A 26,662-nucleotide genomic window follows, 5' to 3' on the forward strand; every position below is an offset into this window, starting at 1 on the left:
GCCGCCGCCGCTCGGGCAAGGCAGGGTTGGGCGGTGGGTGGGGGCGGCCGGCGGGCTTCCACGCCCCAGACTACTCCACGCCGCTCTTTGGTGCCTGGCACCTTCAGCCCAGGTACAAGACTGACCACTTCCGGCCTCAGTTTCCCCCACCCCGCCCGGGATGACTCAGGGGAGAGGGTCTACCCAGACTGGGAATCGGGGTTGGCAGGGAGGCGTGAAGGTGGCCTCGGGCGCCACCTGCTGGACTGTAAAGCGCCCGCTGGGGGTGCAAGGCCAAAGGAAGCCCCTCGCCACCGCAGCGCAGGGTGGACGGGCTCACGTCTCGGTACACGCAAAGCAGGGTCGCGGATGACAACGCACACGCAGACATGTGTGTGCGTACACTGGTCCTGGCGCGCCCGCCTGAGTGTACGCACCTTGGCAGGGGCACACGTGCAGACACGCATGCACGCTTGCTGACCAGCACGTGCGGACTCGCGTGCGCACTCAGTTACGCGAGCCGCCCAGGAGCCCTCGGAAACCAGGAGCACGGGCACTGAAAGAGCCTTTTACGCTCAGGCAGAACGTTTACAGGCGCTCAGCCCTGCGCACAACTGACCAACGCAGAAAGACCCGTCCAAGGGCAAGGGGAATGGACAGTTGCCCCAGAAGGAGGCAGAGCGCGGGCAACCGGCGCCCCATCCCTCTCGGAAAAGCGTTCGGAGGCTTGCGGCCTCCGCAAAGGTGGGCAAGGGTCCTCAGAAAGCTGGGACGCCGGTCCGAAGCCCTGAGCAGATAAGGATCAGCACTAGAGGGCCCCCAACACCGCTTAGGTGTGGGGAAGAAGGGGGCGGAGACGCCGCGGAGAGGCGCAAAGGCCCCGCCTCCGGCGAGGCGAAGGCTCTTCTCTGCTCAGCTTTGAGGCTCCCCACGCCGAAGCTCCGCCCCCGCTAGTGACAAGCCCCGCCCCCATCGGTGCGGCGCTCGGGCCTCGTTTGCCGCAGCGGCTCTCTAACCAGGCTTGTACGAGGCCCCACCCCCGCTCATGCGGAAGCCCCGCTCTGCTTTGCGGCAAGGGCCCCCACCAAGTCTGTGCAAGACGTCACCCTTTTTCTCCCGGGTGCGACCTCCTTTCCGACTTTAGCCCTGTTTCGCCCTTCAGCCCCAGGGCCGGAAGGAGCTTGCTCCATTTAATCAACCCCCGGGTGTTAGCGTTTCGTCCTTCCCTGAGTCGTTGGGGGCGAGAGATGGTGCCTGGGTAGGCCTTGAACCCTGCAGGAGGCCGGTCCACTCGGGTCACCTTGGCCTGCAGTGTGCAAGCCATTATTTCCGGAAGTAGGAGGCAGCTGGCGGACGTGCGTGTAGAGAACAAACCGGTGGGCTCAGATCCTCTGATTCAGCATGCAGGTGCCTGGATCTCAGATCCCTTTTGACTGAATTAAGACCCTATTTACAAACCCATTCTTCGCGGGGATTGCAAAGTCGTGGCCCTCGTGTTAAATTTGGCCTGTAGGGATGTTTGTGCTAGCCCAAAGTTTAAATTTTTCTCATTTGATTCCAGTTAGCGACAGCCCCTTTCCCTCCCTCTGGTCTTCATCTCATCCATTTTCCTCATTTTTATGAACTACCTGGCTGGTAAAGAATTTGAGTTTGCCACCTCCCCTCCCGCTACCAGCACCTGATTTCCATTTTTGGATGCTGAAACCAGGTTCACCATCTGGCTTGTGGGGAGGTTTATTCTTCCTTCCTGGGTGCCAAGCCATGCACCTGGTTTCCTGCTCAGAGACCCATGTTCTCATCTGCCAGGGTCACTTTAAATGCATTCCAGGCATCCCAGACGCATCCTCAGAAGATGCCAGCCAGCCCTGTGTCACAGGGCACTCCTGACTCTGGGTACACGTGTGAGAAGACACAGCTCATGGGTTTCTCTCTTATGAAAGGATGAAGCCATTTCTCAAGTGCCCAGTAGGTCCCCAGCATCCAACACTTGACTCCATTAATTTTATTTGAAACCATCCTCAAGGATTCCTTGTTATTCTAACTCCCCAATTTATGGAGGAGTGAATGGAGGCCAGAGGGGCGAAGCTGCCTTCTCTGGGTCACATTGCTGGGGAAGTGGCAAAGACCACATTTCAGTCGCATCTTTGAGTCTGAAGCTCACCTCCTTCGGAATTTTCCAAAACGGACTTGCTCTGAGAGAGACAAAGAACACCTACCATAGGGAAACTTGGAAGCGGTTGCAGCACAGAAATCACAGACACGCAATTTCACGGGCGTTGCAAGCGAGGAGGGGAGGGATGAGTTGGGGGTGATGCAGGTGTATCTGTGTCCACGCGTGTCTGTGGATGTTGCCCGAGTGTGTTGTGTGCTATTATTTAGTCCTTTGATGATGCCTGCCATGTCTGAAACACGAGGGGCTGCAGGCAACAGCTGTGACAGGACTCACATCCCACGGGTCAGCAAATACTTGGAACAAGATAATCTGGAGTTCCACGACCAACAGAAAACAGTGATGTGAGAGACGATGACAAGGAGGGGGTGATGACCAGTATTAAATTGGGGTGGTCAGGTCAGGTATCGGAGGAGGTGAGGTTGGAGCAGAAACGTGAACAAAAAGGGGGATCGCATGGGAAGATCTGGGGAGAAGAGCACTGCAGCAGAAGAAGGGCCCACCTCTCTGTGTCTGTGTCCATGGCGGGCGGACAGTCAGTGAGGCTGAGCCCGACCCAGCCTCCCAAGTCCAGCCCCACCTCACCTTCCCTTCTTGGGCCTGTGCTCTTTCTTCCACCTGGGTAGCTGCCCTCAACTGTGCCTGTCGAAATCCTTTCCTCCACTGATCTTCCCCTCCTTCTCCAACCACAAGTGATTTCTTATCACCCCATTCTGCTCAGCTGGGCACTCAAGGCCCCACCCCCCACCCCTGCACCGCCCCCATGTCAGCCCTGGCGGGCCTTTGCTGGCTGGCTCATCTGAAAATTGTCCTCTTCCCCTGACGAAGCGCTGAGGGCTGTCCTGGTGTTCCTCCCATTTGCCTGTCTCCCTCCCAGTCTCCCCCCCCCCCACCCCTAGTAATCTGGCTCCACAGCTTTCTCTGGAACTTTATTTTTGTTTTCTCCCTTCCCTATTTATAGCTCTCTCCCCTCCGAACCATCCCTGCATCCATCCCGTTGCCTAGAAACTGGCTCTGGGCTGAGGGTGGGGGAAGGCCAGGCCGAGCCCAGGCAGGGGGGAAGGAAGAGCTGTCACCCACACCCCACCCTCAGCACCACCCCCAGGCTCCCAGAAGCCCACCCCGCCCTCTGCCCAGCACCCATGGGTGTTTTTTAAAAGATAAAACAAAATGTGAAAAACAGCAGCTATGGTAAAGCCCTTCACAGCCGCTAAAGGGCAGGCTGCCTGTGATTTCACTTGGGCTTCTCAGTGGCCTACCCCCTAGAGGCCTGGACCCATTTTCTCAGATGAGAAAACTGAGGTTTCAGGAAGCAAAGACCCCACAGCTGAGGTCTTCTCAATAGCAACACCACGGCTCTGAATTGTTAGCTTTGGGATATTGGCCTGAGACACTGAAAAGGAAGATTTAACAGTATAAAAAATTCCATAACCGTGAGTTGCAGAGGGTAAAGAGAAACATTTTGTCGCGATCCTTCTGCACACTAAGGAACCGAGAATGCCTCTGCCATGCCCTCCACGGTGCTCCTTCATGCGGGTCCACCAGCACCCCCTTTTCTTTAGAGGGGGGAGGGGCAGAGAGAGACTCTTAAGCAAGCTCCACACCCAGCATGGGTGCCTGATGTGGGGCTCGATCTCACAAGGCTGAGATCATGGCTTCAGCCAAAATCAAGAGTCGGAGGCTTAGCCGACTGACCCACCCTGGCACTCCTACCATGCCCCTTTTGATGCCCCAACCAGGCCTTCACCATACCACACTGCTGTCCCCCTACCATGTTGCCCCTATACCCCACCATGTCCAGTTGTAGCTCTTCTCTAGCCCTGATGCTTATCTTCCACAGGCTGGACAGGGAATCCTGAGCTTGATTCCTGGCTCTGTCATTTCACCAACTGGGTGACCTCGAATAGTTCATGTAACCTCTCTGAACTTCAGTTTGCTCAGCTCAAAAGTAAGGATATGAATTTTCACCCCATAGCACTGATAAGAGAATTAAATAAGATACTGATGAAAAGGTGTTTTGCAAACTATAAAGGGCTGTACCATGTGAGTGATCAATTAGAATCGTAAATGTTGTTATTGTTGTCATCATCAGGGCCAAGAGATGGGGCAGAGCAACCAAAGTGGGCCCTCAGATCAGAGAAGGAGCCCATGCCCTGTGTTGGGGGAAGAAAGAGCTCCTTCCCTGGCAGAATAAAGGCCAAGGGTAGGGACTGCCTGAGAGCACCTGCAGGCCACTGAAGAGCAGAGTGTGCTCTTGTGCCTGATTCCTCTTTCTCAAGCACCCCTATTCCCTGTCCCCATCCCCTACTACCCCCTCTTCTTGTCCCCCACCCCATGGCCCACCTCTGCCTTCAAAATAGCCTCTTTGGGGAGAATGGGGGAGAGGGCTGCCAAGGAGCAGCTGGGCCATGATTCAGCCTGAGTCACCCATCCAAATCCTAGGGCCGCCCCCAGCTGGGCCAGGGCCTGCAGCTGCCAGAGGGAGGGGGGGTGTGGCAAGGGAGGGAGGGGGCCTATGTGGGCAGCAGATTTTGCTCAGAGGTGCCTAGTCTGGGGGCTCTCTGGAATATCAGGGCAGAGCTGGGAGGGCCTGGGAGTGATGCATACGAGGAGGTCAGGGTGGGGAAGGTCACCCCACAGACATCAGTTATCTGGGCTGACTGAGGAGGCAGGGTTTGTGTGTGTGTGTGTGTGTGTGTGTGTGTGTGTGTGTGTGTCTGCACAGGCACGGGGTGTCACAGGTATATGTGTTGTCACTTTCTAGCTCTGTGACCCTGGCAAGTTACTTAACCTCTCTCTGAACATCTGTTTCCTCACTTAGGAAATGGGAAACATATTATCAATCTCAGATGGTTTTCCTTAAGTATTAAATGTAATAAGATGACCTAGGCAGTCAGTCAGTGAACGGAACACCACTACCACCACCGCCATCATCTAGGGTAGAGTGGATTATATATTGCTTGTGTGAGAATGGATACATATCTGAGTGCTTGTATTCAGGGGCGTGGGTATAAGCCTCAGTGGGGAGAGGGTCTGGATGAGTGTTTCTTGAACTGGGTGAATGTATTCTGTGTGTATGTTTCTGAAGCACAGATAAGAATTCTTCAGAAAGTGGGTTTATGTGGCACTGTCTGCCATATGGTCCCACCCCTTCTCTCCCTCTCCCTACCCTTTCACACACATATATACACTCACACACACACACACTTCACACCTCCCTGAGAGGCCATGATTTGCTGAAATTCAGCCTAGACCAGGACCAGTGCTCAGGCAAAGGAGTTGAGAAACTGTGGACGCTGCTATATTGGCAATCTCAGACTTTCTTAAAAAGCCTTTAACCTCAAGCAAAGCTGGAATGAGTGTGAAAGGGGGAATGTGTGTGTTGGAGTGGATATGAACATGAGAGAGCATGAGCTCTGTGTGTGTGTGTGTGTGTGCATGCACACACGCGTGCACACAGGGGTGGAATTGGGGGGTGGCTGCATCTCTGCTCTGGTACAATCTGCTTGTCTCCATGGCGCCTGTTGCCACACACGCTTGCTTTTCAGAAAGTCACTGGGATTGTTTATTCCACCCCCAGCCTGGGTGCCAGCCAAGGAGCTGCAGGCACTTGTTTATCTTCTGGTGCGTAAGAGTGTGTATGGCTTCCCAGCAGCAGACCAACCCGAGATACGTGCGCACACACACTCACACGGGTGTGATGACCATGTTAGTTATCACAAGATGAACCTGAGCCCCAGGGTGAGCCACAACCCGGGCCTGGGCATATTTGCTCCACATGGGGACAAAGATGAACCCCCAGCAGCTCCACGTAGACACACCACCAATTTAGCAACCCCTAAAGGGCCAGGAAAGTGTGAGAGCCAGTTGCCCTGATTGTGGTCTTGGGCTCTAGCCCTACCCCCAGAACTAATCACTGCATGGTGGTTGGCCAGTCCTAGGTCACTGCCCACCCCTAGAGCTGACAGTGAGGCCCATCTGATGCCACCACATAGACTGGGGTGGGAAGGTAGCCCCCAAGGAAAATGGAGGTGCTGTGCTCAAAAAAGGGTGCACAGTATTGGCCTTGCCATAACCTTAACGTCTATTATGAGTGCTATGCTATGCTTGGTGCTTGGTGGCTTTATCTCTTCCTTTATCCTCTTCAGAGCTCTGAGAGCTGAGTTACATAGGATGAAGTTGAGGCTCAGACAGACCTCAATCAAGGTCACACAGCTAGTGCTGGCAAAGTCAGGATCTGAACCCACACTGCCTACTTCCATGCCCTTTTTGAGCTCCCACTGTGCTTTAGCAAGTGTTTTGTTGTCTGGAAATTTTCATTTTTAAACATGTTTATATCAATAAGTCCCCATGAAACAAACATGGTTGGAGAGTGTGACAAAGGGCGCAGATGGAAAGAGGCCCTGACTGTGCTCATGAGGCAGACACAGCTAGAGTTCTGACCACATCCCTTCAGAGGCCCTTACAATTTCTGCACCCACCAGCAAGACTCCCAACAGGTGGTCCCCGCACCTTTGTCAAAAATCTCCCCTTGGGCTTCGGAACCCACTTTACCCACATAAACTGTGTGCCATAAGTGCCTGGGAACTAACACATAGCTCCACGGACTGACCCTTCATCAGTGTCCGCCAGGTGCTGGGATATAAATATACCAGCTCCCGTACCCTCAGCCAGGGGAATTCTGAGGTGTACATTTACCCCATTTTCTAAACTTCCTGCAGGATTACACTTCACCCACCCACTGGGATAGCTGGCTTAACAACCACCTCTTACTGGATGCCTTCCCCTCCTGGGTCACCTTCCCAGTCCGCTGCTGACACCACCTAGGGAGGTGTCTCTGCACCTCCCAAGTAAACCACTTTCCCTCAATCTTCATCTCAGGATCTCTGGGCTGCCCCAGGGCTCTGGATCCCATCCTCTTCTTCCACCCTGAGCATCTGGGCCCAGCCATTGTGCTCTCCCTTTCTGGCATCTTCCCTTTCTCTCACTCCTGGCCGCTCTCATCAGAATTTAAATGCCTCCAAATCTCCTCAATTTAACCTTCCATCCCACGGTAGAGCTTATGATATTGCCTGTCTCCCTCCAAGCCCAAATCTACTGAGAGTCATATGCTTGCTCTCTTTACTTCTTTACTCCAATTTACTCATCAATTCCCCCGCCTCAAGTCTGCCTTCCACCCCCATCACTCAGCTCACTGCGTTTTCATCAAATTTCCACTACCTTCTCTGCAAAGTCCAGAGATCATCTCTCAGGCCATATCTTGTCATCCTGATGCAGTTGACCCTGTCTTCCTTCTGGAACATTATCTCCCCTTGGCTTCTAAGGCATCATTCTCCAAGTTTCTCCTGGTTTATCAGATTACCGTTTCTCACTCTTCCTTGCAGTCTTCTTTTCCCACCTGGTACCTTAATGTTGGCATTCCTCAGGATGTAAGATTCTTGTCTCACCTTCTTTGGTCTATACTCACCTTTCATGTACTGATACCCCTCTCATGGCTTCCATCACCCTTGTCTGTCTCCAGCCTAGTCACTCAGGAGCTCAGTTTTAGACTCAGACGTCTCAGCATGGAGATCCCACAAGCTCCTTCTTTCTCCAGGGCTCATCAGGTACCTGTCCTCCATATGCTCAGCTCTCCAAGTCAGAGCTTCAGACAGGCAACAGAATCCTCTCTCCCTTCACAGCCACAACCACCCATGACCAAGGCCTGTTGACTTTACCCTTAAATAGGTATCAAACCCAGCCCTTCCTCTATCCCAACAAACACTGCCATGTTGGACATCATCATCTCTCACCTGGACAACTTCATGGCACCCTAACGCATGCCCTGGTTCCACTCTTATCCACCCTCGTCCTGACCCAGGGGGAGCTTTTTAGATCACAGGTTGGTTCTTGCCAATTTTGATGTCTTGAGCCTCCCCAAGACTTGATGTCTTCATCTGTGTCATGGGGCCAATAATGTTTACCTGGAAGGATTGTAGGGGTAGTGGAATGAAACAATGAATGTAGAATAGGTGTGAAGCAAAGAGCTCTTGTGGGCAGCAATTGAGGAATTTTCAGGGCCTGAAACATTAGGAAGCATTCCTTATGTTGGTGTTGTCCATGGTGCTGAAAACTTGTTCTGCATCCTGAGGATGCTGGATGCTGGGAATCCCTGGGATACTGGTTCCCTGGGATGCTGGCTGAAGACGTTGGTCCGATAGATTTTCATTTGCTGCCTGGATTTTGAAAAGATCACGGTGATGTATGGTTCATCAGGTAAGTGGGAGGAATAGAAGTTAACGGTTTAGCGTGAGGTTTCAGGAGTTAGCTCCACTGTTAACTAGCTGTGTGAAAACGAAGTAACGCATCAGTATCTCAGTTTTCACACCTGAAAAATGGGGCAATAATAAATATTAATTCGCTCCTAAGTAACTGGAAATGAAATTTTGTGACACCTGTAACAAAAACTTAGCACGGTGTCTGACCCTAAATAAATGTTATATTAGTTGTTACCATTTTTAATAGGTGGCTTCACTGTACAGGTGAGAAGGTCATATCATCTCTTGGCAATTACAGAATTATTTGTTCAAATCTGGGAGGTCAAGGAGGATGGGACTATTTCTCTGAGAAGAAAGGTCCAGAGGGTGGTAGGTAAAAAGGCCTCATGTTCTTGGCAGTTCAGACTCAACTGGAAACCCCTGAACACCTACTTTGGGCTCCTTCATCTTTTCAAGACCACTGCGAGGTAATTAATGATAGTCCCATTTTACAGATTGGGAAACTGAGGCTCAGAAATGGGGGAATATCTTGCTCAAGGATACCCAGAGGGAAGAGAGCCAAGCTTTCATAGCCAGAGACTGGGCGGGCATCCTGGCTGGGGAGGCCCGTAGCGCGGGAATGGAAGGAGCCTCGCTCCCACCCTACTCGTGTCCCTTCAACTCGCGGGAGCGTGGGCGGTGGCGAGACAAAGAGGTGGGGGCGGGGCGGGGTGCTAGGAGAGAAGGCCGGAAGTGCGGCCAAGGCGGAGGCGGGAAATTTCCGTGCAGGGGGAGCTCGGAGATCGCGCCGACCTGCCTCCCTATACAGGCGCAGCGTGCCCTTGGACAAGTGGCTTTCCTTGTCTGAGTCCCAATTTCCTCCTCGGTGAAACTAGTAGAGGGAGTTCGCGGGGCTGGATTGAGTGAGATCTGACAGGCTACGCGCCCCGCCCGCAACAGGCGCCCAGCAAATGGGCAGGCGCTCCGCCCCTCAGTCTCCCTGTCTGTGAAATGGGAACCGGGTCGAGGAGGGCGGGGAACCCAGGAGTCCCCGGACCTTGGCGAGGAGCGCCAGGCGAGGGGCGCCCCTCCCTCCATCCACCCCTCCGGCCTCCTCTTCCTCACCGGCACCGCCCCCTCCCGGCTTCGGAGGCCTCCAGTCGGCCAGCGCGCATGCCCGGGGCGGGGCGCGAGGCGGGAGCGCGGAGCGCGGAGCGGGCGCGGGGGACGGCGGCGCGGAGTCCGCGGGTCCGCCCGCCAGCCCCGCCGGAGGCAGCCGAGGCCGCTCGGGCGGCGGCGGCAGCGGCGGGAGCCGGAGCGCAGCGCGCTAAGGAAACGGAGCGGCAGCACTGTCGGGTAAGCGCCTAGCCGGCACCTGCTGCCCGCTACGGGCGGGCTACATCGACCCCATTTCTCCGCTCAGGGCGGCCCCGGAGCCGCTGTCCAGGGTCCTCGAACCACCTGGGTGGCGGGGCTCGCGCACCATGCGTGGCGTGTGCCCAGCTTTCGCCCGGGGTGTATGTGTGCGCGCGCGGCCGGGGGCGGCGGGTGTCCATTTCCAGGCTCCTAGCCGGGGCGGGGCGGGGGCGGGTCCCGCAGCAGCGGGCCTGGCACTGGAGGGGCCCTGAGGGCCGGCCCGCCCTGTGTGTAGGACCCGGACCCCGCGCCCCGCCTCGCCGCGTGCGGCCGCATTGTTCCACAGGGCTGTGCGGGAGGGGGCGCTTCCCGCCACCGCGGGGAAGGGGGTCCGCCCGCGTTGATTCATTCCCCCCGCCCCGGAGAGAGCTCTGTGCTCGAGTGGCTCCCCTGGAACCACCGGCACCACTGAGCACACTCGCTGTCGCACACTCAGTGTGCCACACACTCTGGGGCACCATCACACACCCCATCACACACTTACCGCGTTCGCACACCAGTATCTCTCTCCTGGATGAGGCCACGATCTTCACACACACACACACACGCCCTTGGTCATTCCATCACACTCATACACACGGCCACCTGTACACCCACCCAGTACACCAAGTAGGAGCCTTGCGTATACACCCAGGCATAGCTACGCATTCATACCAGATATTGCCTATCACAGCACACTCAACAATATTCCCTTATCACATCACACTCCCAGCCACCCTGCTCTGGCTTGCTTTTCCCTATTCACACTTGCTCATGGTGTCCCTCTTGCAGCCCTAGACCCTGGAGTAGGCTGTGCACACACTTCCTCTCCCATACTCCCCATCTCTTAGCTTGCTGCCCTGCACTCCCTTAGCTCAAGTGTGCACACCCCTGCAAGTCTACTCTTGCCCTCCTGTGGATGAATGGATGGATGGTCTGAGGGCCACTTCTGGAAAAAGGTATGGGTATCACCCTTTGTTACACTCTTTCTCCCCTCCAGTCCCAGGCAGGAGGCTTTGCTGCACCAAGGCTGCTGGGAGCCAAGGGGCCAAGAGAGTGAGGGGCAGCAGACCAGGATTGTCAGAGACACACACAGGCACACACTCACACCTGCTGAAGCACTGCCAGCCTTTGTTGGTCTTGTCACATGGGAGGGGGTGTTTGCAGGTGCCTGGCAGCCTGGGCTTCTTATTGGGAAGAAATCCTAGAGAAGAAGGAAAGGGCTGGCGTGGTCCCGGGGCCAGAATAAACATCCACAGAGGCTCTTCTGCCTAGGAGTGGGGCACAAGGCCCTCTGTGTACATCCAGGTCAGCTCTCTGTGAGAGACCCTGAGGTCTCTCATGCTCACACCCACAGGGTCTAAGTGGCCCCCACAAGATGTAAATGCACAAGACATTCTGCATATATGAGTCGCATGTATACACACCAAGGTCTTCTTCAGCAGAATGCAGGAGCCAGGTCCTGGCTTTCCAGGCTAGCCTAAGCTGGCACGGACATCGACAAGCAGTCTTCACATTCCTCTGCATGCCAGGTGAGCTGGCCCACACACCTTGGGGATCATTTCAATCTTTTACCCGAATCAGGTCACGTAAGCGTGCAGGCTCATCTGTTCATCTTGGTGGTGTGTGCAAATGGGGACATTCATGCTTCCTCGGGTTCAGGGGATTGGGAAGACCCTTGGTCTGGCCCCAAAGAACAGAAAGGAGCTTTAAGAGCCAAGCATCAGTGTCCAAAATCTTAGCGGATACAAGCAGGAAGAACCCAGACTTCGGGTTCAGACACAGCAGGCTTTGAACTACAGCCTCCTGCACCAGCTGCGTACCCTTGTCGAGCCTTTTCTCCCTCTGACCTCAGTGTGCACATCTGTGAAATGGGATGATAATGCCCCTCCATAAAATCATGGTGGAGTCCAGATGACCAAATGAGCCTGAGAGTGCTGGGCCCATGGCTGAGCCCAGAGCGGAAGAGTGATGGAACTGGGTTCCAGTGGGAGGGCTGGGCACAAAGAGGGGGCACCCCAGGCCTGAGCTGCCTCTTGGAGAAGTGGCCTGAGGATACTGAGGATCCCTCGAGAGCCAGGAAGCACCCAGTAGAACTGTGAGCAGCAGAGTCTGAGAATGGTTTCTTGGCAGATCTTAAACCCAGGGCTGGGCCAACAATTCTAGATATAACTACATCCCTTCCCCCATTTCAGAGACTGAGGCCCAGACCATGGAAATACTCACTCAAATTCAAGGAGCAAGTCAATGACCAAACTGGTACCTGACCCCACCTCTTCCTTATGCCCTGGCCAGGCTCTTCATCCCTACCCCAGACCTCCTTCTGTGTCCGAGAACTGCACACTGGGAACCAAGAAGCCAACATTTTCTAGGGTGGTTTTCAAAGGAGACGTGTTACCAGCCAGGCCATACCTGCCTCTCAGTTTCCTCTTCTGGAAAATAACACAGCACCTGCCTGGCAGGTGGATGAGGTCTGCATAGAGTAAACGTACTAAAGGCTTGATGTGTGAGGTCACCACTCACCCTTCTCAGCATCTAAGTCAAGGGTCAAAACTCAGGGGGCTATAGGCCAGGCGGATGCCTATGGGAGGGGCTGGCTATAAGAAAAACGAGCCAGTGATAGAGAGCAATGTGAAATCTGCCCCGGCATCCAGGACACATAGGGAGGGGTGGAGATTGGGGCTAATTGGGGAGTACACCCCCATCCAAGAAGGCAGCCACTGCTTGGCTCCTGCTGACTGTTGCCACGCAGGAAGCATGCTCAGATTGCCAAATTTTAGTTTTCCAAGAGAATCTGGAAATCTGATTTTCACATGAAATCTTTGAATTTTTAAATGTTGACGGTTAACGCCTTTAAAAATTTCCTTTTAGCACTCTGGGTCAAACAAGCAGGTCTGAGGGCTAGATTCTGCCAGTTTGCACCTCTGCTGCAGGCTGTCCGTCCCCTGCCCCCTCTGGGGAGCACAGCTGGGCTCTGACAGGCTTGAGTAGATAAAAACAGGCCTTCCATGTACACAGCCCAGCCCTAAAGCGAGCAGAGCCCCACACACCCCTCATCTTCTCTAATCCTCACAGCAGCCTCGTGGGAGCAGGGGCGGCTTTCTCAGGGTCCCCAGTGAGGAGAAGAGACTTGTCGCAGCTCATAGAACTGCTAAGTAGGGAAATGCCGCATCTCTCTCCCCTTATCAACCTCACTCCAGCCACTCTGGCCTTTTCACGGCTGCCTCAGATGCTGGCTCCTCAGAGGGGCCTTCCTCAGCCAGGTGTGTAAGTCAGCTGCTCCCCACCCCCATAGTCCCACAAGTCCCTCGGCTTAATTTCCAAAGCCAGGTGCCCCATTGTCCTCTGCAAGGGGTAGACTGCTCCAACTCTAGTGTCCCCATATTGGTGATGACCCCCCTCCGCCCCAGTCCCATAAGCCCGAAGCCTGGGGGACACAGTAGTGAATAGTATCAGCTCAATCCCCATCGAGTGACTCAAGGTCTAGGCAGGGACCTGGAGGTCTAAAGGACAGAGTGGCATGTGTCTGGTTAGAGGAAGAACAAGAGGCCATAGGAACTCCTAGGAAGCTGGTGGGCAAAGAAAGCTCACTGGAACAGGAGACATTTAAACTGGGACCTGAAGGTTTAATGGGAGTCATGCAACTGTTTAGAGGCTGGGGTGAGAGAAACTGTGAAGCCACGGATGAGCCCAGAGAGGTTATCACACATGCAACACCTGTGTGTGCCCACACGTGTGTGCGTGTTTGTACCTACTTTGAAGAATGTGTCCTGAAAGATAAAGCTTAGCGGGTAAGTGAGTACATGGGGGCTTGGGAGCACATGATAGGATTGGACTTGACCCTAAAGGCAATAGGGAGTCTTTAAGGTTTCTCCCCCAACCCCCATTTAAAAAAAACAGAAGTAATATATGCACACATAACCACAATTTCATGCATTGCAAAGGGGCATACCAAAAAAAAAATTCTCTTCCACCTCCAGATCCCTGGTCTCACTTCCCAGAGGCAATTGCTACTAAGTTTTATGGGTTTCCTTCCAGAAATTTTCTCTTTATAAATAAACCCATATATGTGTATCTGTCCTTTTTTCTTGTCTGCATGCATGGAATCCCACCAGTCCTAGCTTTTTTCACTTAATTTATCTTAGACATCATTCCTTATCACTCCACACTTTCTGACAGCTGTGAGGGGGGATTCCGTGAGGCTGTCCCATATTTAATGAACTGGCTTCCTGTTTTTTTTCTCATCACCAGCCATGTTCTCGTGCACCCTTGGTGCACCATCCATCCATCTTCAAGACCGTTCCTGGAGGTGGGCTTGCTGATCTAAATGCCAAGTGCATTGTAAACTTCTATAGGAACTGACCAACGTCTTGCCAAAAAGATTACAGCTAATTTACTTCCCTAGCAAGAGCAAGGAGGAGTTGGAGACAAAGAGGGGCATGGTAGACCAACATCTTAAAAAGATCATTCAGTCATTCATTTAACAAATTATGTCTAGGGGACTACTTGCTTACTATATGCCAGTCATTGTTCTCAATCCTGAGTGTATATAAGTAAATATTACAACGTTCCCATCCTGCTGGAGCTGACAGTCTTTTTTTTTTTTAATTAAAAAAAATTTTTTAAAAGATTTTATTTATTTATTTGACAGAAAGAGAGAGACAGACACAAGTAGGCAGAGAGGCAGGCAGAGAGAGAGGGGGAAGCAGGCTCCCTGCTGAGCAGAGAGCCCGATGTGGGGCTCGATCCCAGGACCCTGGGATAATGACCTGAATGGAAGGCAGAGGCTCAACCCACTGTGCCACCCAGGCGCCCCTGGAGCTGACAGTCTAATGGGAGAGACAAACCATGTGTAATAAACAACGGTATGTAATATATCACTGGTGACGGGTTCTATGAAAAAAAGCTGAGCAAGGCAGGGGGGATGGAGAGTGCCAACCGGGGCTGGGGAGGAGGGGGTCAGGAAAAGCCACAGGGAGCAGACCATGCAGATTTTAGGAGGGTAAGCATTCCAGGCAGAGGAAAGAGCCAGTGCAAAAGCCCCAGGGCAGCGTGCATCCAAGGATCAGCAAGGCAGCCAGTGTGACTGAAGCAGCATGATCGAGAGAAAGTGGTGGGAGACAAGGCCAAGATCAGTGATGGGGCCAGAAGGTGCAGGGACATGTAAAGAGTTCACTTTTACTTGGCATGGCATGGGGAGCTACTGCATGGCTCTGAGCAGAGGAGAGATGGGCTACCTTGGGTCCTACTGAAACCCTTCCAGCCGCTGTGTTGAGGTTGAACCGTACGGGTTGAAGGAAGAAGCCAGGATAAGCCAGGAGGGAGACAGTCCAAGTTCAGCTCAGGAGAGTGGCCAGGTTCCGGCTGTATTTTGAAGGGAGATCTGTCATGTTTTGTTAATGGATGGGACGTGGGGTGTGCAAGAAAAGTCAAGGGTGATTCTAGGGCTTTTGGCCTGAGCACTAGTGAGATGGCTTTGGGAAGGAGGGTAGGTGGAGCAGGTTTGGGGGGAATCCAGCGCGCTGCTCACTCCGGCTGCCGGTGTGTAGTAGGGACGAAGTGGCTCACAGATCCAGCTGCCTGCTAGCCCCTCTTCCCAATGTTCCCCAGACACTGCACACCCAGCTTGTCTAAAACACAGCTCCCCATTTCCCCAGATTTCCTGCCTCACTCCCACCCCAACCCTGGCCAGAATCCCACAGGCCACCCCTACTGCCACCCTCTGCAGCCGGCTGGCTCCTGTCGGTTTTCCCCAGGATCTCTCAGTTCTGCCAACTCTCATCTCTTGGACCTTTACTGTGCCAGCTCTCATCTAGATTATTGCAGAGAAGGGCTGGATGAATGAAGGAAGAATTGGAAGAAGGGGAGATTAAAGAATGGTTGGCTAGCCCCTCTGGTCCCGCCTCCACACCATCCCAGAGCGGTCTTTGAAATCTCACATTTCAGACTATGTCCCTTCCCAACTATAAATCATCCACATCTTCCCAGGGCCTGCACAGACCAAAACTGCAGTCCACAGATATATTTTATTTGACCCACGTGGTGTTTTTCTTTTTTGATCTTGAATTAGGATATTTTACGTTGAAGTCCTGGATCTCCGGCTACTCACTGATACTACCGGGATGAATATGTCCGGAACAGTGATTGGCTAGCGGAGGAGTGGCTCCCGCCTTAGGGCATACCTTCTCTGCTTTGCAAACTTTCCCTGCCACTCCCTACTGTTCTCCACCCAGCCTGTTTCCCTCACTTAAATTACCCTCCTGGCCCCTATGGCATCAGAGTTTGTAACCTGCGTCCTAGAAGATAAAAGCGTCACTGCAGAGTAGCATGCCGAATGCGGCGGGCTGACAAGGAAGACAAAGGGTATCTGCTGCATGGGGTAAAGATTGATGACGATGACGTTGAAAAGTCAGACCATGAGGGCCCCTGGGTGGAACAGTCTGTTAAGTGTCCGACACGTGGTGTCAGCTCAGGTCGTGATCTCAGGGTCATGGGATCGAGCCCCCCATCAGGCTCCTAGCTCAGTGCAGAGTCTGTGTGAGGCTCGCTCTCTCTCTCTCCCTCTGCCCCCCTCCATGTTCTGTCTCCCTCTCTCCCTTAAATAAGCAAATTTTCTTTTAAAAAAGGAAAGAAGTTACACTGTGGCCAAGTTGTGAAGGGCCTTGAATGCCATTTTAGGAAGTTTGACCTTTATCTAGAGGGCCACGGGGAGCAGAGAAGCAGGGGAGTGATGGGGTGGGACAGAAGAGGACCAGATGGGGGCAGAGCACCCAGGGAGGAGGCCCAGCTGCTAGGAGAAGGGTGGGAGGGAGGAGATAGAGGCTCCTCGTCACGGGGTCTTCCCTGAGTCTGAGTCTGTTTTCTTTGTGTTTCAGAACCAGATAGAAGCCTGGGCCACAAGTACGGTTAGGAGGGCAGTTGGGCAGTGCTGAAGACCCAACCTGGCTCCAGCTTCTTTGGAAGAACTCCAGCCCCCCAGCACCTCAGCCCACAGCCCTCTGCTGCCCACAGGATGGGAGCCTGGGGGCTGGGAGCCCAGCCATGAGGGACTGCTGCCCCTCCCAGCAGAAGGCCAGCTCTGCACCCCCTAGGCACAACCCTGCCCCAAGCCCAGGCATGGACTCTAGACACAGCAGCTCCAGTGGGGCTGGGGAAGGGGCCTCTTGTTCTGAGGGCCCTGGTGGGAGCTTGGCCTGCATCCCTCCCCAAGAGGCAGCCAGCAAAGAGACACTGGGGGCACATGGAGCCTTGATCTCAGGGACACCAGACGCCAACTTCTCTGAGAAGCCAGAGCCTGTGTCCTCAGTGAAAACTGATCCCTCATCCTTGGAGAACAGAAATCCTTTGTTTTTGGAGAAGATGGAGTCCAAGTCTTCAAAGCAGGCAGATTCCACTTCCACAGGAAAGGAAGCTGCTGGGTCCTTGAGAACAGCAGATCCTGTGTTTATAGTAAAGACAGAGCCTGCAGTCTTGGGGAAAGGGGATCCTGTGGCTTCTGGAAGGATGGATCCTGTGGCCCCAAGAAAGGAGGATCCTGGATCCTTAGGGAAGGTAGATCCTGTGTACTCTGACAAGGTGGAACCAGTGTCCCCAGGAAAGGAAGCCCCTGTATCCTCTGCTACATCGGATCCTGAGTTCCCAACAAAGGAGGAGCCCTGGTGCTCAGGAAAAGAGCTTCCTGTGGCCTCAGAAGAGGGATCTGTGGGAAAGGGAGATCTTGTGTCCTTGGGAAAGAGAGTTCCTGGGCCCTCAGAAAAGATGGATCCTGGGTCCTTGGAAAACACAAATTCTGCAACTGCAGGAAAGCTAGATCCTGCCTCCTTGGCAACACCGACTCCAGGGCCATCAGGCAAAACTGGGCCTGTGTCTCCAGGAATAGTGGCTCTGGGGTCTTCAGGAAGGATGGAGCCTACTCACTTGGGGATGACAGATTCTCTATCTGTTGGAAGTGCAGAAACTGGGTCCTTGACAAAAGAGGACCCTCAGTTCCCGGGGAAGATGGAGCCTGCCTCCTCGGGAAAGGAAGATCCCATGTCGATGAGCGTGACAAAAACCATGTCTGCTGGGCAAGTGGATGCTGTATTTTCAGGAAAGATGGAACCCACATCTTTGAAAAATGTGGATCCTGTGTCTTCGGGCAAGGTGGGTCTGGTGTCTTTGGGAAAGATGGATCTCGTGTCCTCCGGAAAGCCAGAGCCCTTGTCTCCTGGGCAGGTGACAGAAACTGTCTCATCACGAAAGGAGGACCCAGTGCTCTCCACCAAGGTAGATCCCATTTCTGTGGGAAATACAAAAACATCATCTTCTGGAAAAGCGAATCCTGAATTGAAAGGAAGGTTAGACTCTGTGCCCTCAGGTCCAGGGAATCCCAAATTCTTGGGAACAGTGGGACCCTCATCCTCTGTCAAAGCTGACACAGTGACTGAGAGGAAAACAGAGCTGCTGTCCTCAGAGAAGGCAGGTCCTATGGGCTCTGGAATGGTGGGTCCCACAGCCTCAGGGAAGGCTGACGCCATGGCCTTGGGCAAGGCAGACACTGTGAGCAGAGGGAAGGCAGAAGGTGTTCTCCCTGGAGAAGTAGACTCTGTGTCTTCTGGAAAAGTGGCCCCTGTGTCTCTAGAAAAAACAGCCCCGGCACCCTTGGGAAAAGGAGAAGCTGTACCGGAGGGAAACATGGATCCTTTGCCCCCAGAGAAGGGGAATCCTATGAACTCCGCAAAGGTGGATCCCAGGGCCTCAGGGAAGGCAGATCTCAAGTCTGAGGGCAAAGCAGAAACAAAGCCCTTTGGGCAGGAGGGCCCTGCTTCATCGGGAAGGGCAGAGACTGCACCTCTGCGGAAGGAGAAGCCGCTGGCCTTGGAGAAAGGGGAGCCGGAAGCCTCAGGAAACGTAGACCCTATTGCCTCTGGGAAGGTGGGGCCTTTGATTCCAGGGAAGGCTGAGGCCGTGCCTTCAAGAAAGGCAGAGTTCCCCTCTTCCGGGAAGTTGGGTCCCCTGCCTGTGGAGAAGGCAGAGGCCTCCTCCTCCTCCAAGCAGTCAGATGGCAAACCCTGGGGCCCAGGCCCTTCTCCCGCGGGGACCGGGAATGGCGGAGGCCTCTTGGAGTCAGTGCCAGAGCCCAGCGCAGAGGCCTCCAGCCTAGGCCAGAAAGACCTGGCGGCCGCTGGGGTCGAGAGAAGCCCCGGCCCGGAGGCCATTGGGCCCCCACCCGGGCCGCGGACTCGCGACAACTTCACTAAGGCGCCGTCGTGGGAGGCGAGCGCCCCACCGCGCGAGGACGCGGGGACGCAGGCGGGCGCCCAGGCCTGCGTGTCGGTGGCCGTGAGCCCCATGTCTCCGCAGGACGGCGCGGGCGGCCCGGCCTTCAGCTTCCAGGCGGCGCCTCGCGCGCCCAGCCCCGCGCCCAGGCCACCCTCGCGCCGGGACGCGGGCCTGCAGGTGTCGCTGGGCGCCGCCGAGACGCGCTCCGTTGCCACGGGGCCCATGACGCCGCAGGCGGCTGCGCCGCCGGCAGCGCCGCCCGCCTTCCCCGAAGTGCGGGTGCGGCCCGGCTCGGCGCTGGCGGCTGCCGTGGCGCCCCAGGAGGCGGCCGAGCCGGTGCGCGACGTGAGCTGGGACGAAAAGGGCATGACGTGGGAGGTGTACGGCGCCGCCATGGAGGTGGAGGTCCTGGGCATGGCCATCCAGAAGCATCTGGAGCGACAGATCGAGGAGCACGGGCGCCAAGGGGCGCCCGCGCCGCCGCCCGCCGCCCGCCCAGGCCCTGGCCGTGCAGGCTCGGTGCGCGCTGCGCCCCCCGAGGGTCCCGCCAAGCGCCCGCCTGGCCTCTTCCGAGCGCTGCTGCAGAGTGTGCGCCGGCCCAGGTGCTGCTCCCGAGCCGGACCCACGGCTGAGTGATCTGCTCCCCTTTTGTACGCCCGGGTTTCCAACCTTTTCAGGCTCCCTTCTTGACCCCAAGGTCCTAGAAGGGAGCCCCCTCGACGGGCGGGAGGCCCCCCTGAGAGGTGGGCAGCCTCTAGGGCCTTCTCATCCTCTTCTTCCCCTGCCAAACTCACCAGTGAACCCTCTCTACCCGGCCCCCTCATGGTCATGGGACCACGAACTCAGCCCTGACACCCCCCTGTTCCCTTCCAGCCCTCATCACTCCCTCCCTCCCTGTCACAACTCGGGGATCTGCTCAGCAGGCCCAGCCCTGAGAGCTGAGGCAGGCTCCTGAGATGTCCAGACTGGTAGGCTGAAGTCTTCAGTGGCCACCAGGTCCCCAGAACTGGAGAGACTATATACAAAAGCTCCAAGTATGCAAGGATTGGTGTGTGAGACCCCTGAGTGTGCAAGGCTCCAAATATGGGGCCCCTGGAAGAGTGTGTGTGTCCATGCAGTGGGCTGGCCCCCATGGCCCGGGCATGTCTTGCATGCTGGTAGTCATCCCCAAATCCTGTCGCCCCCTCATCTGGCCCAGTCCCCAGCCCTATCCACCCTCCCTGGACACTGTTCACAATTCCTGACAGCAGGAAGGCAGCTGCAGGAATGCCCGGGGGGCACAGATGAAAGGAGAGTCTCAGACAGGTCTGGGAATCACAGTCAGAAGCTCATGGAAGGTCTTGAGTCCCAGGCAGCCTGGCAGCTGGTCTTGGGTATTGGGGGCAGGACAGAAAGCTCACTTTATAACCATAGTCCTCCTTTAAAGGCTGCCCTCTCTCCCTCGTCCCTGTGTGTTGTGAGCCCCACGAGTCCCTTGTGACCACTCAATACCCCTGTCCCCACCCCTCCAGCCACAGTTTTTGGCTACAAACTGTCACAATATACATTGGTAATAAAATTGTCCCCCAATTCTTGGCAGGTGTGATTGCCTACAAGCAGAAAGGGACAGAGTAGCATGATATATTAATGTATTCAGAGAGGGGTAGGTGTGGTTTGGGGTGACAAGACTTCTTCCGACGTAGATCACCATGTGGGGCTCTGCAGCAAAGGTCCTGTGGCAGGGACATCACAGGTCTGTGGTGTCCAGGCCAGCATTGGTGAAGGACAGCTCCTGCTGTCCACCTCTGTCCGTCTTCCTTCCTGACAGCACCATGCCCAGAGGCTCTGTATCTAGCTCCATCGGACTGTGTAGGGCTTCCTTCTGTGGGGAGAAGGAGGGAAGGTATGAAGGGTAGAGATGGGGTGATTTTCCCAGTCTGTAAGGGACTCTTCAACCCATGACAGATGGCTGCTTAACTGCACACCCACATGCTCTTCCTGGGGCCTGTTTCTTGGCTGTGTCCCAGAGGTGACCATGGTCACTAGTGGTGCAGATGGGCTCAGGTGAACAGGTGAAGGGGTGGGCCTGAGGGGGGAAGTCTCCTCTGGCCTTTGCCTGACCCACGGACACAGCAGGACTTCGGTGTTGTTCTCAGTCCTGAATAATAGCAGGCTCAGTGTCCTGTGCCAAGGAGTCAGTCCAATCCAGTTCCTGCCACCTGTACCCCAAGGCCAGCACTGTGCTGGGCGCAGCCCATGACCTGAAGTACCCACAGGGGACCCCTGAGGCAGGGATCCTGTACCCCACTTTACAGATGTGGAAACCGAGGCTCAGAGGGCTCTCATGGCCAGGAAGAGGCAGAGCAGGGTTTGGATCACTGGGTCTTGTTGGCCCTAAAGACTGTCCGTTGCTGCCCCTGGTTGAATCTGGCATCTCCCTATGCCACCCTCAAAGGGCCACATCACACCCAGGGTCCCACCTGCAGCTCATCACGGCACACTCTCATCTCCCTGCCTTTCCTCTTCCCCCTTCCCTTGCAACTTGCCCCAAACTCAAACCTCCTCACAAGGGCGCCCTCCTGTGAAGCCTCCCCCAGGCTCAGCTCCACCAACACAGAGACACCTCTGGGGGCAGAGCCCCTGCCACCATTCTCCCCAGGGCATTCCACGGGCTTTTTCTGGACTAGGGCTTTTCCAGTCCCTGATAAACGGGGAACATCCAAGGGGCCCCAGGAAGGACTAAACAGGGATCCCCTGAGTCCTCACCGTAGAGCCCCGGTGAGAGCCATTAGTGCAGTGCAGCCTAGGACAATTCAAACTGTCCTTGGAGACAGGAGACCTGAGTTCTGGTCTGCCCTTGCCTTGCAAGCTTTCTGACCTCAGGCAGGTCAGCCCCCAGAGCCTTCTGGCCTTGGTTGCTTGTGAAGGTTGCATTAGATCACCTCTCAGGTCTCTCAGACCTTCCACACAAACATTTACGGAGGTTTGGGGTGAGTTAGGGCACCAAGAGATCCTCAGAAAAAGGTCCCACCTGTGTTCCTCACCCAGAGACCACAGCGCCCACCCACTGTTGAAGGAGAGACGTAGAGTCTGGGCAGCTTCTCTGAGTTATAAAAACCTCTGTCATCCTAGGACGGTCTTGACTCTTTTCTGGCTTTTGAAGGCTCTCAGTGGCCCAACCTCCCCTTCTCTAGACTCATCTCTCAGGCTCCCTGCCCCTCCCAGCCCACAAGCCCAGCCCCACCGGGAACCTCCAATGACACTCCCCTATAGGGGTCTGCCTTGGCCTCCACCAGGGGCCACCAACCTGGCCACGAGTTCTCACCCACAAGACTGTTCTCTTCTTCCTCTGTTCCCCCCAGAAATATTCACTGAAGTTTTGGCCCCAAACCATCTTCAACCAGAGATGAACCGTCCACCCCAATACCTTCAGCGCTGCCTGGCCACCCGGATTACCATCTGTGACCTCCATCTTTGGGGGCCCATTTGGTGGCCTCCATGCTACAGCCAGATCCCTGTGCAACAACCCCCCCCCACACCCCACCTGCTGATCTCCTCCCTGGTTCTCTATCCTGCACATTAGAACTTCAAGAGCTTTAACAACACACTCAAGCATGTTGGATCCCCACCCACTGAAACAGAATCTCAACGTGGCTGTGACACCACGTTGGCATTTCTAAAGAGTTTCCTATGCGATTCTAGTTAGCAGCCCAGGCTGTGCGAACTCTTGATCTAATTGAACCATCTCCCCTACTGAACAAATAACAGCACTGCTATTTATTTGAGCCTCCCTTCTCTCCTTTACTAGTCTATGTCCACCTCTGGATTTCTTCCCTGCACCCCGCCAGCTTTCATACAAAGGTATGAACAGAAGGAACCAGATTTTTTAGGTCTTGCTTCATACCAGGTGGTTTTCATACCTGCTCTAACTTCACTCTCAAAAAGCCCTGCATGTTTAGTGTTCCAATCTCCATTTACAGAAGAGAAAACCGAGAACCAGAGGGAAATCACCCACCTCAAGTCTCAGTGAACCAGTAGAAAAGCAAGGGTTGGGTCCCATCAAAGGCTCTGGGCTTCTCAGGGCCTGGTGTGGAGACATTCATGTCAGCAGCAGGTCCTGCAGCTCTGTCCCGCACCCCACCCCTTCAGAGAAGGACCCCATGTCAAGAAGCCCCAGGCACCGACTCATCCCCCAGCTTGCCTTGATTATCTCCTTGTCCTTTTCCAGGTCAACAGAGTTGTCATCCAGGGAATTGAGACTGTGGGAGAGATGATGGAGCTCAGTCAGTAGCCCCAGTCTTCCCTGTCCATGGCCAAGAACCACCATTGCCTCCACCATCATCACCACATGACCGTCTCCATCTCCACCACCATCACCTCCACCTCCACCATTACCATCACCTCTACTACCAACACCACCACACCACCAGCACCACCAGCACCTCCACCACCAACACCTCCACCATTGCCACCACCACCTCCGTCACCTCCACCACCATCACCTCCATCACCACCACCATCACCATCACCACCACCATCACCACCATCACCAACAACACCACCATCACCACCGCCGCCGCCGCCACCACCACCACCACCACCGCCATCACTGACCAGCATGGCTGTGAGGGTCTCTGCTCACCTCATGTGGTCTAGGTCACTGGAGGAGGATTGGGAATTGAAGTTCAGGTCCTTGGTGGGGAGGTCCAGCATAGGGTTGGCCCTGGAGAGAAGGCTTATTCAAGCAGTTGTGAACCTCAGACTCCCCATGGAGCTTCTTACCCACTCTCTGACCCCCGCTCACCGCTCAGTGGTGTACATGTTCGTCCCAGGGATGGCAGAGGCCAAGGGCATTACCCCTGCCGCTGTCTTTTGGGCCTCCTTAGCAGCCTTCACAGCCCGAAGCTTCCGGTGGTAGCTGTGGAGAGCCAGGGGCTGGGAGAGTCACTACTTTGCCTGCATGCCCACTGTGTGCCCAGTGCAGGTACTGAGAGTGTGGCTTCACAACAACCCTGGCAGGTCAGAGGGTTAGTACCATAATACCGAGGGCACAAGTGAGAGCCAGGGAAAGGAAAGGACTCATCAAGGGCTGGCCAGTGGCAAGTCCTGGAGTCAAATCCAGATGTGGCTGCTGGCCCCAAACATATTGCAAAAGGAAAAAGAGGCAGCATTTATGAAAAGACTAGCATTTTCCTGCTTGCAGGATGCACGTTGCGTCCTTGTGCACCTTGAGGAATCTAGTGTTGTACTCATTCTACAAAGGAAACCGAGGCTCAGGGAGGGGAGTTGACCTATCTGAGTGATCACAACAGGTTTCAGGGGACTAAATACAGATATACTGGATGTCTAAAGCCAAGCTTTCTCTACCCACCAGATGTCTCAAAGGGTGGGAAACGTAGGGCTGGAGACACAGGGGCTGATGGGAGTAATACCTCTTCCGGATACACACGAGGGCCGTGGTCATGATCACGATGACCAACAGCAAAGCCACTCCCAATCCTGTGATGACACTGACGAGCAACTTTGGCAGGTCTGACTCCTGGCTCTCCTGGGAGCCCTGGAGAAGAGGTGGGAGGGAGGTTGTGGGTGGACCTTCCCCCTCCCTGCTCCCCTCATCATCTCCCCTGCGCTGACACTCACCAGTACCACCAGCCCCAGCTGCAGCAACTGCATCAGTGAGTCCTGGTCGTTCCGGATCATCCTGGCCACAGAGTCCCACTCAGACCCAAGGGATGTCGGCATCCCCCAGGGTTTTGCTCACCCTCCTGCCCACCCAAGGGGAGCCCCACTCACACACTCAGCTCATCAAGAGTCAGGGCTGTCCCGTTTGAGAAGACAAAATAGGCATCAAGGTAGGAACGGCCCCGGGCCCTGGAATGGGGCAGGGGTAAAGAGGAAACCGTCCAGAACCACCCAGCAGGCCCCTCATGCTGCTGCTTCTCATTTCACTCCAACCACTGAGCCTGTGGGCACTCACCGAGCTGTGGATTCCATGTCCTGAATGCTCACAACATAGACAGTAGTCCTGGTGGCCTGAGTGAGAACCCTGCAAAGGGGGCAGATGTCACTGAGGCATAGGGTAGGAGCCTTAGACCGGGTCTGTGGCCAGGACTCTGCCAGGGGAATTAGGAATTGTGTGAATTAGAAAGGGACACCTCCTCTGGACAGCTTCATTGGCTACTCAGGTAGCACCTCTGTGCAGATTAGACAGGGTAGCCCCTTCCTCTGGGGTTGGGCTTATGACTTAGTGAGCAGAATGCCCCTGTGCAGCACACAGCCTTCACAACCATACATGACGGTCCTATTTAGGCCTCTCTCTCCCCAGCCAACCCTATGCTTCTAGGAGCATTGAGAGAGGAAGTGCAGGTACAGGTACAGATCAAAGACAAGGACAAAATCAAGTGTAGGTCAGGGACAGGTTTGACCTACATTCTGTCCAGGTCTTGTCAGGGATCAGACTCTCGGGCCCTGTTCTTCCCCACAGCCCCCTATAGGTGTCCCAAACCTACGTGATAATCTTCTCCATGTTGGCGCCCACCTCCTCCTTGTTCATGGAGAACTGCAACCTGACACGATAACTTTGGTCCACAGTGAAGAGCTACAGGAGGAAGGAATGGGGAAGATGAAGCACAAGGGACCCAGGAGCTGGCAGAGGGTACCGGGGGCTAGAGGCAGGACCCAATACTCACATTCAGGGTGATTTTAGCTTCCTGAGCAGGACCCACTGAAGGTTTGTCCTGGGCCTGGACTGTTACTTGGTAGGTGCCTTGGAGAGTGGAATCAAGGTTGGTCACCAGCCTATTGAAGGTAGATGAGCATGGCTCAGTCTTGGAACCCAAACTGGAGTCTTCTGGAACTCACTGTCTTGAGGCCCCGTTGACTCCCGCCCATCCAGGGGCTGCCCACAGTTACTCAATGTTGCCAATGAACATGTCCGCCTCTAAGGTGGTAGTGACCCGGAAGTAGCCCTGGAAAGGGGTCGTGGCCCCATCCTTGGCGATGAAATCCACTTGGAGGATAGAGAAGAGGATGGCCCCGTTATTCCCTGAGTCATTGTCTCTGGCCTGGGAGAAAGAATGGACAACACCTAGGGGCCAGGCCAGACAACCCTTCACCCACAGCAGAGGTGAAGGGCTTCACTCTGACTGATGAACACTGAGCCATTGGCCAGCACAGAGAACCAGCAGGTGAGATGGCCTGGGCTGGTCCCAGTATTTCTATCAGCCTCCTCCAGGCCACCCCAACTAAGCAAACACCTTAAACAGTTGGCTTGCTCTGCAAATCCAGGTTTGGACAAGTCCCTGCTTCTGGCCCTCTAACTCAACAGGTTGCTGTCCAAAGTCTGTCCCATGTGGAAATCCTGTCCTGCTTTGCCCCAACCCAAAGCCACACACAAACACACACACACACACACGCACACATTTCCTGAACACCTACTATGTGCACCTTCCCTTAAATCCCTCATTTCAGTGTTCACTGACATGAATACAAATTCCCTTAGCAGACCATGAAATAATTGGAGCGCGGGGGCCCCACAAATGTTCTTATTCATTCTAGTGCCTTTTAGAGATATGTAGAGCCAACACATAGACCTGTGAGTCTACTGTTCAGAATGAGACCAAAGCTGGTGTTTAAGTTAAAA

At 54.8% G+C, this 26,662-nt stretch overlaps 2 protein-coding genes across 6 annotated transcripts in view; one reads left to right on the plus strand and one right to left on the minus strand.

Moving 5' to 3' along the window:
• The first annotated feature begins 9,558 nt into the window (after nucleotides 1–9,558).
• On the plus strand, nucleotides 9,559–20,611 carry GPRIN1 (G protein regulated inducer of neurite outgrowth 1). The gene is made up of 2 exons (XM_045075227.1): nucleotides 9,559–9,741; nucleotides 16,666–20,611. The coding sequence occupies exons 1-2, from the start codon at nucleotides 9,559–9,561 to the stop codon at nucleotides 19,675–19,677; spliced, it is 3,195 nt and encodes a 1,064-aa protein (XP_044931162.1). The 3' UTR covers nucleotides 19,678–20,611.
• Nucleotides 20,612–20,652: 41 nt separating this feature from the next.
• The window catches only part of CDHR2 (cadherin related family member 2), a 35,329-nt gene continuing 29,319 nt past the window's right edge, over nucleotides 20,653–26,662 (minus strand). For all 5 annotated transcript variants that reach the window (XM_004737531.3, XM_004737540.3, XM_004737534.3 and 2 more), the window contains 12 exons: nucleotides 25,933–26,084; nucleotides 25,710–25,818; nucleotides 25,530–25,618; nucleotides 24,998–25,066; nucleotides 24,814–24,891; nucleotides 24,661–24,721; nucleotides 24,453–24,577; nucleotides 23,825–23,938; nucleotides 23,663–23,743; nucleotides 23,222–23,279; nucleotides 23,036–23,104; nucleotides 20,653–20,902 (listed from right to left, as the gene is read on the minus strand). In XM_004737531.3, coding sequence (XP_004737588.1) covers nucleotides 20,768–20,902; nucleotides 23,036–23,104; nucleotides 23,222–23,279; nucleotides 23,663–23,743; nucleotides 23,825–23,938; nucleotides 24,453–24,577; nucleotides 24,661–24,721; nucleotides 24,814–24,891; nucleotides 24,998–25,066; nucleotides 25,530–25,618; nucleotides 25,710–25,818; nucleotides 25,933–26,084 — 1,140 coding nt within the window. In that variant the 3' untranslated portion in view covers nucleotides 20,653–20,767. The remainder of the gene's footprint in view (nucleotides 20,903–23,035; nucleotides 23,105–23,221; nucleotides 23,280–23,662; nucleotides 23,744–23,824; nucleotides 23,939–24,452; nucleotides 24,578–24,660; nucleotides 24,722–24,813; nucleotides 24,892–24,997; nucleotides 25,067–25,529; nucleotides 25,619–25,709; nucleotides 25,819–25,932; nucleotides 26,085–26,662) is intronic.

The sequence above is a fragment of the Mustela putorius genome, unplaced genomic scaffold, assembly GCF_011764305.1.
Source record: "Mustela putorius furo isolate JIRA1106 unplaced genomic scaffold, ASM1176430v1.1 tig00000145_pilon_pilon_pilon, whole genome shotgun sequence".
NCBI lineage: Eukaryota > Metazoa > Chordata > Mammalia > Carnivora > Mustelidae > Mustela > Mustela putorius.